The 10,029-nt window shown below is 60.4% G+C and overlaps 3 protein-coding genes across 26 annotated transcripts in view; 2 read left to right on the plus strand and 1 right to left on the minus strand.

The window, feature by feature from the left end:
• Nucleotides 1-2,251, plus strand: part of SMG5 (SMG5 nonsense mediated mRNA decay factor) — a 42,090-nt gene extending 39,839 nt beyond the window's left edge. For 6 of the 11 annotated variants that reach the window (XM_016944774.3, XM_009434394.3, XM_016944773.3 and 3 more), the window contains 3 exons: nt 1-75; nt 483-621; nt 738-2,251. In XM_016944774.3, the coding sequence (XP_016800263.1) occupies nt 1-75; nt 483-621; nt 738-890 (367 nt within the window). In that variant the 3' untranslated portion in view covers nt 891-2,251. The remainder of the gene's footprint in view (nt 76-482; nt 622-737) is intronic. The other 5 variants (XM_063797019.1, XM_513880.6, XM_016944776.2 and 2 more) reach the window with 1 other exon arrangement.
• A 980-nt stretch (nt 2,252-3,231) lies between these two features.
• On the plus strand, nt 3,232-8,062 carry PAQR6 (progestin and adipoQ receptor family member 6). Of its 14 annotated transcripts, none has more exons than XM_009434245.5 (8): nt 3,232-3,516; nt 4,718-4,793; nt 5,224-5,351; nt 5,487-5,692; nt 5,813-5,939; nt 6,237-6,333; nt 6,564-6,785; nt 7,072-8,062. In XM_009434245.5, exons 2-8 carry the CDS (start codon nt 4,743-4,745, stop codon nt 7,612-7,614), a joined length of 1,374 nt encoding a protein of 457 aa, XP_009432520.1. In that variant the 5' UTR covers nt 3,232-3,516; nt 4,718-4,742; the 3' UTR covers nt 7,615-8,062. The 14 variants fall into 14 exon arrangements, with proteins under 14 accessions (XP_009432520.1, XP_513879.2, XP_009432558.1 ...); XM_513879.8 differs by having other exon boundaries at nt 6,564-6,714; XM_054672454.1 differs by having other exon boundaries at nt 3,396-3,516; nt 4,718-4,784.
• Nucleotides 8,063-8,314: 252 nt separating this feature from the next.
• BGLAP (bone gamma-carboxyglutamate protein) lies at nt 8,315-9,245 on the minus strand. The gene is made up of 4 exons (NM_001135628.1): nt 9,182-9,245; nt 8,886-8,924; nt 8,646-8,715; nt 8,315-8,444 (listed from the first exon to the last, which is right to left on the minus strand). Exons 1-4 carry the CDS (start codon nt 9,243-9,245, stop codon nt 8,315-8,317), a joined length of 303 nt encoding a protein of 100 aa, NP_001129100.1.
• Between the last annotated feature and the right edge of the window lie 784 nt (nt 9,246-10,029).

Below are 10,029 nucleotides of genomic sequence, written 5' to 3' on the forward strand. Positions count from 1 at the left end.
GTACATTCGCTGCCAGAAAGAGGTGGGAAAGAGCTTTGAGCGGCATAAGCTGAAGAGGCAGGATGCAGATGCCTGGTAACATTTTAGCCCTCACCCCTAGAACCTCAGGCCACCTGCCTTGCTCCTCCACGAGCATTCCTAGGGAGAACGGGTAGGGCTGGATAATTCTGAGGCTCCACACGTAGCCTGCCAGGGCCCTCCTGCAGGCCTCACCTTGCGAGGAGTACGAAGTTGCCGCAGCACCTGAGCTTTTCCTCTGCAGATGGGTCAGCTTCTTTGGGCCTTGCGATGCTCAGGCTTGGTGTTTTCCCTCAGTGCACCTTTGCCTGCTCCCCATAGTGTCTCCAGGGCCAGCTTCCAGGGCCCACTGCTGCTCACTGCCCTCCCAGCCCCCAGCTGCCCCTGTCCCCTGGAGATCCTGGTGTTTGGGCTGTGCTAATGCTGGGTCTTGGCCCATCTTCCCCTCTGCCCCCCATCCCCAGGACTCTCTATAAGATCCTAGACAGCTGCAAACAGCTGACTCTGGCCCAGGGGGCAGGTGAGGAGGATCCGAGTGGCATGGTGACCATCATCACAGGCCTTCCACTGGACAACCCCAGCGTGCTTTCAGGCCCCATGCAGGTGGGTCATGGGTGAGGTGGGGGGATTGTGGAATAGGGACGAGGTACCAGAGCAGACTCCATCCCCAGACCCTCCACATAGCTACCTTTTTTTCTCTTCCATCACTCTTTCCCCAGCGCCTCAACGATTTGCTCTTCAGTTCAGGAGGTCAGACCCTCTCCATCTTTCCTTCTCCCATTCCACAGGCAGCCCTGCAGGCCGCTGCCCACGCCAGTGTGGACATCAAGAATGTTCTTGACTTCTACAAGCAGTGGAAGGAAATTGGTTGATACTGACCCCCAGGCCCTGCAGTGGGGCTGACTCCAGATCTCTCCTGCCCTCCCTGGCAGCCAGGACCAGCACCTGTAGTCACCCCACCACACGCAGACTCATGCACGCACACAGGAGGGAGGCCTAGCTGCTCAGAGGCTGCAGGGAGGGCCCAGGAGCCGGCTGGGAGGGTGGGGTCCCTTTGTTGCCAAGACGTTAGGAAAGCGAGGAAAGTGCTTGGATTAGGAGAGTCTTATGGGCCCCTGGCCAGCCTTCCTGCCTCAGCTCCCCTGCTGTCTCCAGGGGCAGGTGGTAGGCATGGGTACCTGCATTTCACTGGAGTGGGTTATTGGATCTCTGAGGGGAAGGAACAGCAGAAGAGGCCCTTCTTCCTCACCCAAGATGCAGGGTGGTTGGGGCCAGGAGTTTGGACCCTCTAGGTCTTGGGGGAAGAGCTGGGTAATACCTGGTGTCTGAGTGATTCTCTGCAGACCCTTCCCCTCCTCAAGGATCACCCGTCCTCCTTTCAGCCCCCTTTATGGGGACCAGGCAGCTCTGGAGCCAGCCGCAGGGGCTGTTAGAGAAGCAAGGCCTGGAGTGGCCTGCACCGAGTAGGGTGAGGGTTCGTGTGCTCCTCCTCCTGCTGCAGGGGCTGCACATCCCATTGCCCCACTTCTGCTTTGTGTCTCCCTCTGTCTAGCTTCCAGGGCAGGGAGCAGGCCCCACCTAGGGCTGCAGGCAGTCTGGCCTGTGCCAGCACGGTCTCCTGTGCCCACCAGCCCCACAGGTGCTGTGCTTTGTGCTCTTGGCTGCTGTGCTGGGACAGAATGGGATGCCAGGAAGAGAAGAAAGGGGGTGCAGTCTGAGGCCACCGCCCCCCTTCCTCTCTAAGGGAGGGCTGAAGACAAGGGGCCGGCATTCAGTGGGCAGCAGAAAGGAGAGGCCCCTTGAAGCTGCTCAGTCAGAGGCCCCCTGTCCCTCCTTTTGCCTTCCGCAGGACTGAAGACCTGAAGGGGCTGGCTTTTGGAGTGTTGAGGTGAATATCTGGGAGCAGAGACCATGAATAGCTCAGGGCAGTGAATGGCGCACCAAGAGCAGGGCTGTGTGTGGGAGGCTGCGGCCAGGATTGCCTCAGCTCCTCCCCCTCAGGCTGGGAGGATAGCACAGGCTAGGGGCTCGGGGTGGAGGGTCTCAGCTCTGCTGCCCCCACCCCAGTACTAGCCTAGCTTCCCAAGCTGTGGCTTAGAGGATAGTTGGCTTCCTGCCTCTCTCCTCTAAAATAGCAAGTCTGGGAAATCCTGGGGTGAGTGGAGTCACCCCACTCCCAGTTGCTGGCAGAGACTGAGACTAAAGCATCACTTAATAAACCCCCCAAGCCCAATCCCTGTCTCCTGGTGCCTGTCTGTACAGAAGTTTCATTGGGGGGTGGGGCACTGAAGATGGCATCCTGAAATGCATTTTGGAAAGGCTTCTTTGAAGTGGATGGAACAGAACAAGAAGCAGGCAATTTGAGTGAAGGCCCTGGAGATGGTTTGATAGGCACTGTCAAGTTCCTTGACTGTAAACTGAGGCGGTGCCTTTGCAGGGGTGATAGTGAAAATCTCCTGCCAGCAACATCGCTGCCTGGGGTTGGTTGGCTGTCACTAGCTGGGTCCTCTTCCTCAAGGGGGTGGGGAGGTGAGCCTTGAAACCAGCCTCTGGCCAGGCGTGGTGGCTCACGCCTGTAATCCCAGCACTGGGAGGCTGAGGCGGGCGGATCACAAGGTCAGATCGAGACCATCCTGGCTAACACGGTGAAACCCCATCTCTACTAAAAATACAAAAAAAAATTAGCTGGGCATGGTGGCGGGTGCCTGTAGTCCCAGCTACTCGGGAGGCTGAGGCAGGAGAATGGCGTGAGCCCGGGAGGCGAAGCTTGCAGTGAGCCGATATCGCGCCACTGCACTCCAGCTTGGGTGACAGAGCGAGACTCCACCTTAAAAAAAAAAAAAAAAGAAACCAGCCTCTGAGTCCTCAAGTGCCTGTCCTGCAAGGATTGGCATCTCAAATTGTATTCAGGGTGGGGAGGGGGAGGGGGAGGTGGTGAGCCTGGTGAATCCCCCATGATAGAACCAACATTTACCAAAGGCAGTTTGCTCTGAGCCCTACGCAGCACCAGGTGCTAAGAGGCAGCAAAGCATGGTGAGAGATGGCTTCTGAAATCTGTTCTGCATTTGGGGATTTGGGTTTCTCTGCCAGCCTAAGGCAGAGCTGTCCCCAACTGCTGGGAGAACCTGGAACGGAAACACTGCTCTGAGTCGCCGGGGGGACTCTACAGCACCGTGGCCACATCCTGCCTTGGGCCCCTACCCTGTTCTAGCCAGTCAGCACAGGGAGTTTGGGTCGTGCTGGAGGAGCTGGCTGTGTGCAGGCGGCCGAGTGAGCTGCCTGCTAATGGGGCTGGGCCACCCCGTGCTGCTCCCTGGAGGCTGGACAAGGCTGGGATTGTTCCCTGGCTCCCCTTTGTCTCCCCACTCCCCGCCCAGGCCTGGCCCGCCTGCCTGGCCACTCTTCCTCCATCAGCCTGGCTGGCAGCAGCCTTGGACTCCGCCCGTGGAGCCCTGGGCCTGTTGACCCACCAGCCTAGGAGCACCCACCAAGCTCTGGGTAAGGAAGCTCACCTTCTGGGGCTCTTCTGGGAAAATAGAGGTAAAGCATCTTGCTCCAGCCACCCCTCCCCCATTTCCATAGCAACTGCACACACTCCACTCCAGAGATCTCCAAACCCTACTACTAAGGGAAGGCACCGTGAGGGCAGCTAGACCCCAGCGTATTCCTCACTCCTCCCCCAGATAGATGGGCAGCACTCAGGGTAGGGGAGACCTCCCCCCACCATCCCACTTGTGGGAGCGAGCAAGGGATACCCTTTGAGGCCCTCATCCATCTTTGTTCTGCTGGGGTGCAGGGACTAGGGCCAGGTTTGCCTTTGCCCAGCAGGGTCTCCAGCACCCATCTCGGGCAGAGGCTGGGGGAGTGACTGCTGGTGCAAGCCCCAAAGTGCATGCGGCAAAAACATGGATGCAGAGCTGGTGGCAGGAAGAGGGGCTAGGTTATAGAGTTGCTGCAAAGTTTTGGCCTGGGGAGGTGGGGGGAGTGTCGTAGTCCTCCTCCTGGGGCGGCTCCGCCTGCCCAGCTGGCCCAGCCCCTCCACTTGTGCCAAGGAATGTGCCGGGAGAGGCGGGCGGGGCAGCAGAGCCGCGGCCACCCGGAGGCAGTGCACAGGTCTGGGGCTGAGGGATACCTGGGCTCAGGAGGGGCAGGGACCCCAAAATTCTCCTGGGGGCACAAGTGTAGTCCTCAGAGAAAAGCCGGGCATCCCCCTACCTCCTTGTCCCACCTGATGGCATCTGGCTTCTCCAGAGATTCTGAGTGCCAAGAGTGTTCTGTGCTCAGTTCAGGCGCTGTGGGCGAAGCACATTCTGGTGGGAAAGGGAGTGGTACTCAGGCTGTCTCTGTGCTGGCCTCCAGGAGTCAGGATTCTTCCTGAGAAAAACTGGGGCCTGCGGGGCTGGATCACTATTTGAGGCAGCCTCCTGGCTGGGAGGACCCCGCCACTCTTTGCTGGGCTGAGGCCGCCAAGCCCCTCAGTGTGGGGACTGAATGCCCCAAGGAGAACAGGGGTTGGAGTTAAGTGGTGCAAGGGCTGGGGAAGGTGGACCAGCTTCCCCAGGCTTGAAGGAAGCAGCTCCAGGAGGGAGGGTGCCATCTGCCTCCCACACGCACAGCCCATCCTGCGGCTGAACCCAGGTGAAAGGGGCCTGTGGATGGGGGCAGTTATCTGATCCCCTACCTCCCACTCTGTCTCTAGGTCAACGTGGAGGTACCAGGCCACCATGCTCAGTCTCAAGCTGCCCCAACTTCTTCAAGTCCACCAGGTCCCCCGGGTGAGGGGCTCCACCCACTGACCCACCAACCCCCATCCCCTAGAGGACTGACTAGGGGCTGACGTTCTTCTCTTTTAGCTATTGGGGCAGCCCCTCCTGCAGGCGAACTCTTACCCTCCCATTCCAGTGTAAGACTCTTCCTCTGTTCTCTAAGGAACAAGCTTGTGGCCCTCCATCTGGAGTCCCCTTCCCCAGAGCGCCCTGTGTGCTGCGCTCCGCCCCCATCCCACCCCAATCTGGCTCTTCGGTTTCCTATCTGTTTTGTGGGTTGTGGGTACTGGGACCTGTGGTAACATCAGATCAGATTTAGTTTGGCTTGGGGGCCACGTTGATCTCCAGCCCAGCCTCTTTGACCCTGCTTCCAGAGATCTCAAATGGAGGGAAAGGGTCCGGGCACAGTGACGCCCTTCCTCTCCCACCACTACCCTAGGTGTTCTGGGAAGATGGCATCATGTCTGGCTACCGCCGCCCCACCAGCTCGGCTTTGGACTGTGTCCTCAGCTCCTTCCAGATGACCAACGAGACGGTCAACATCTGGACTCACTTCCTGCCCACCTGGTGAGGGGAGGCTCTGCCCCAGGCCGCGGCCTTGAGCTCAGAGGGGGTACCCAGGCGGGCAGGGACCGTCCAGGCCCACGGGCTGCAGCGGCAGTCGCGGGGGTCCGCGGCGGCCTGAGCACGCGCCCGCCGCAGGTACTTCCTGTGGCGGCTCCTGGCGCTGGCTGGCGGCCCCGGCTTCCGTGCGGAGCCGTACCACTGGCCGCTGCTGGTCTTCCTGCTGCCCGCCTGCCTCTACCCCTTCGCGTCGTGCTGCGCGCACACCTTCAGCTCCATGTCGCCCCGCGCGCGCCACATCTGCTACTTCCTCGACTACGGCGCGCTCAGCCTCTACAGTCTGGGTGAGCCGGACAGGCGCGGGAGCGCGGGGTCTGGGCGTCCCGGAGCGGGGCGAGGGGTGGGACGCGGGACATAGGGGCGCGCCCCTCAGGCCTCAGCTGCACGCCCCCACCTCACCGCAGGCTGCGCCTTCCCCTATGCCGCCTACTCCATGCCGGCCTCCTGGCTGCACGGCCGCCTGCACCAGTTCTTTGTGCCTGCCGCCGCACTCAACTCCTTCCTGTGCACCGGCCTCTCCTGCTACTCCCGGTGGGTTCCCAGGCCCCTCCAGTGGGGACGGGGAAGGCGGAGGCACAGGAGAGGACACACCTCACTGCTCTCGAACAGCACTGGAGACATCGGGACCATGTACTGAGGACTTCCTCTGTCAGACCCTTTATCCCCACATACAGATGTGGTCCCTTTACACAAGAGGTCATATGCCCTAACGGTTTTCTTAGCTGCAGGCTGTGCTGATATTCCATCTTTGCCCAAGTCCTCTTGCCTTTCTCTGACCCCTACCCCAAGCACAGCGATGGTGACCGGCCTTTTCCTCCCGCCTCCCAGTTTCCTGGAGCTGGAAAGCCCTGGGCTCAGTAAGGTCCTCCGCACAGGAGCCTTCGCCTATCCATTCCTGTTCGACAACCTCCCACTCTTTTATCGGGTAAGGAGGCCTGGGGCCCCTGCCCAGACTCCTGCTTTCCTGTCCTGACCCTCAAGGTGCCCACTTCCAGCCCTGCCCCCTCAGTCCCTGCCTCAGCCCAGCCGCCTCTCTTGGGGTCCAGCACCCCGCCTAGCTGTGCCCGCCCGCTCTGCATCCTCACCAGATCCCAGACACACCCCATGTTTCGGCTCCCGAGTCCCTCCCCAGCAGCTTTGGTTTTCCTTTGACAGCTCGGGCTGTGCTGGGGCAGGGGCCACGGCTGTGGGCAGGAGGCCCTGAGCACCAGCCATGGCTACCACCTCTTCTGCGCGCTGCTCACTGGCTTCCTCTTCGCCTCCCACCTGCCTGAAAGGCTGGCACCAGGACGCTTTGATTACATCGGTGAGGGCACGCCTGGCCCGGCCCGGGAAGAGGCAGGGGCAGATGCCTTCCCAGAGCACAGAATGAACTGGGTAAATGGGTATTACAGCCCCAGGATGGAGGCAAATTATAGGAGGGACTTCCCTGTCTTCCTATAACAAGAGCATCACTGGAAGGGTCCTCCACCTGCCACTTTTCAGGTAGCAAAACTAGTAGCATGTGTGCTGGGGCCACATGCACAAATGCTCATTCATTCCTTTCAGTCACTCTGGGAGTCAGGGTTTCTTATTCTCAATTTATGGGGGAGTAGCAGGCCCAGAGGATGGGGTGACTTGCACTGGGAAAGGTGTGGCTCTGACCTGCCCATCCTCTCCACAGGCCACAGCCACCAGTTATTCCACATCTGTGCAGTGCTGGGCACCCACTTCCAGCTGGAGGCAGTGCTGGCTGATATGGGATCACGCAGAGCCTGGCTGGCCACACAGGAACCTGCCCTGGGCCTGGCAGGCACAGTGGCCACACTGGTCTTGGCTGCAGCTGGGAACCTACTCATTATTGCTGCTTTCACAGCCACCCTGCTTCGGGCCCCCAGTACATGCCCTCTGCTGCAGGGTGGCCCACTGGAGGGGGGTACCCAGGCCAAACAACAGTGAGGCCCCATCCCTGACCCTGTCCTGGAGGGGGCAGAGGCCAGGCCCCAGTGCTGACGAGGAGCCCAGATTTGGGCCTAATCAGGTGGGGATGCATCTCAGCCTGGAACCAACAGGGGCTGAGGAGAGAGGGCACAGGAGAGAGGGCAGAGAAGAGGAGGGGTGTCTAGGGGGACTGGCAGAGTGTGAGAGGGACCGTGAGGGGGCTCTTGATGGGAGTGGAAGAAGTGCTGAGGGTCTGAGAGGGGAGATGCATGCGTGTCCAGGCTGAAGATGCCCCTATATTCTGTCAAAGGTTGGCGGGGGGAGGTGTTGGGGTCCTTTCATCTGGCTCCGTTTCTGGTGCTTCTGGAAGTCTCTGCTCAGCACAGGGAAGAACTAACACGACTAACCTAGGCCTACCCTGAATGCTTCTTGCTAACCAGGCCGAGAGGCCACACACTTGCCCCCCCCCATCCCCACAAACCAGGTAATGCCAGTTTGCCAGCAGCTATTTGCCTATAGAGATGAGTCTGTCCTGGTCATAACTGTGTGCCCAAGGTGTCCAGGCTTTTGGGGGTGGGCCTATCTGGGTGCATTATGGATGGTTTGGTGGATTGAGGTGTGGGGAGGAGGGTCCTAGGCTAGAGGGGGTATCCCTAGTTAGACTTTGGGAAGCCACCTTCAATGTTTTCTGGAACAAGGAAGGTACAAATAAAAAAAAAAAACTTTGGAAAGCACTTTCTAGAACTGAAGAAGGTAAAACCTCCTCACCCCCATCCTCCTGACACCTCCCTCCCACACTCCATAAACTGGACAGACTCACAAGCCCACAGATTCCTCTTCTGGAGTTTATTTGGGAGCAGCTGGGATGATGGGGACCCCACATCCATAGGGCTGGGAGGTCAGGGCAAGGGCAAGGGGAAGAGGAAAGAAGGGTGCCTGGAGAGGAGCAGAACTGGGGTTGCCGGCCAGGCCAGCAGAGCGACACCCTAGACCGGGCCGTAGAAGCGCCGATAGGCCTCCTGAAAGCCGATGTGGTCAGCCAACTCGTCACAGTCCGGATTGAGCTCACACACCTCCCTCCTGGGCTCCAGGGTATCCGGGTAGGGGACTGGGGCTCTGAGACACCCGACGTGGTGGCATCAGCCCCTGTGCAAAATGCCCATCCCTCCTCTCCCTACACATGGGGCTCCAGGGTGCCCACCAGGGCAGGCTGCCTGTACCCCCACCACAACCCAGAGAGGCCACTCCCTGCTGCAGCTCCCCCACAGACCATCCCGGAGAGGCAGGGCCTTGGCCCAGCTCTGCCTTTTCTCTCACCCCAGCCATTGATACAGGTAGCGCCTGGGTCTCTTCACTACCTCGCTGCCCTCCTGCTTGGACACAAAGGCTGTGGAGCAGAGGGGCAGGCATCAGGTGGCTCTGGGTTTGGGAGGATCAGGTGGGGAGCAGGCTGGCCTTCCTGATGGCCAGACAGGAGGTGGCAGGAGTGGGGGAATGAGACTGAGGGAACAGGGTGAGAGGGGAGGGTCCAGGAACCCATCAGGTCCATCCTCATACCTGCACCTTTGCTGGACTCTGCACCGCTGGGCTTCGCACCTGCAAAGGAAAGGGAGCCTGGCTCACCCCAGCTCATCCCCAGGGCCCTCATCCTCCTTCCCCTGTGTCTCGGGCAGCTTGCTCTTCCCTCCTCTCCCTCTGCAAGGGCAGAGCTGGGGCAAATGGATTGAGCCTGCAACAAGGTGGTTAGACTGCAAAGGGACTGCCAGCCAAAGGGGTGAGAAGAGGTGGGCCATGGTGCTTCCTCCTCTCAGCCCCCACTGCAATGCGGCCTGAGGGGAGGTGGGGGCACTCACCTGCCTGGCCAGCGATGCAAAGTGCGGCCAGGGCCAATAGGGCGAGGAGTGTGAGGGCTCTCATGGTGTCTCGGTGGCTGCGCTGGGCTGCTGCTCAGGACTCAGCTGGCCTGCCCCGCCAGCCTCCAGCACTGTTTATACCCTCTGGGCTATGCCCAGCGATGAGGAGGGGCATGCCTGACCATGGTGCGGGCGGGTCTAGGGGGAATCTGCCAGGGCTATTTGGGGGTCATCCGCCCCAGCTCCGTAGGCCAAACCCCAGAGGATATTGTGGTTGGGAGCTGCGGCTGCTGGGCCAGGGGCCCCTGGGAGTGATGGAGGGTGAGCCACAATCAGACTGCCCGGCTCTTGACACTGCCTCTGGCCCCTCTCTCAGGGGACAGCCCCAGACCCCTCAGCCCCAACTCACTCTTCCTCAGAGACCCCCAGCCTCAGGTTGAGCACTGGCTGAGCTCTAGGGGAGTCTAAAGAGGAAGCGGGGATCAGAGACCTAAAATAGGTTCAAGCAGAGCTGGGCTCCAGCTGTCTCACAGCCTGTGATTTCTACTGTCAGCCCCGTGGGCAGGAGCCAAACCCAGGGAGGGGATGCCTTGCAATGCCCTCGTTCACCCGGTGAGACACCAAAGGCAGCCTGCTGTGGGTGCAGCTCGACGGCTCAGGCCCTGCCCTGCGCATCCGGACAGGAGAAAGGGTCGGGCAGCACAAACGCCAAAAGCCAAAGCCAATGGAGGTGGGGCCGGGCAGGAGATGAGGTCAGCCGGTTGGTTTCTGGGACACGCCAGGTGGCTGTGACTGCCAGGTACACAGGCACAAGGAAGGGAGGCAGGCACTGAGGTGGGGACCCCCTT

The sequence above is a fragment of the Pan troglodytes genome, chromosome 1, assembly GCF_028858775.2.
Source record: "Pan troglodytes isolate AG18354 chromosome 1, NHGRI_mPanTro3-v2.0_pri, whole genome shotgun sequence".
In the NCBI taxonomy this organism is placed as follows: Eukaryota; Metazoa; Chordata; class Mammalia; order Primates; family Hominidae; genus Pan; species Pan troglodytes.

Coding starts and splice junctions, on each gene's coding strand:
- PAQR6 (XM_009434245.5), top strand. CDS start 4,743: ATGCTCAGTCTCAAGCTGCCCCAACTTCTTCAAGTCCACCAGGTCCCC. Junction 5,693..5,812: donor GCTCAGCCTCTACAGTCTGG/GTGAGCCGGACA, acceptor ACCTCACCGCAG/GCTGCGCCTTCCCCTATGCC. Junction 6,334..6,563: donor ACCTCCCACTCTTTTATCGG/GTAAGGAGGCCT, acceptor TTCCTTTGACAG/CTCGGGCTGTGCTGGGGCAG.
- BGLAP (NM_001135628.1), bottom strand. CDS start 9,245: ATGAGAGCCCTCACACTCCTCGCCCTATTGGCCCTGGCCGCACTTTGC. Junction 8,925..9,181: donor TTGCATCGCTGGCCAGGCAG/GTGAGTGCCCCC, acceptor TTTCCTTTGCAG/GTGCGAAGCCCAGCGGTGCA. Junction 8,716..8,885: donor AGAGTCCAGCAAAGGTGCAG/GTATGAGGATGG, acceptor TCTGCTCCACAG/CCTTTGTGTCCAAGCAGGAG.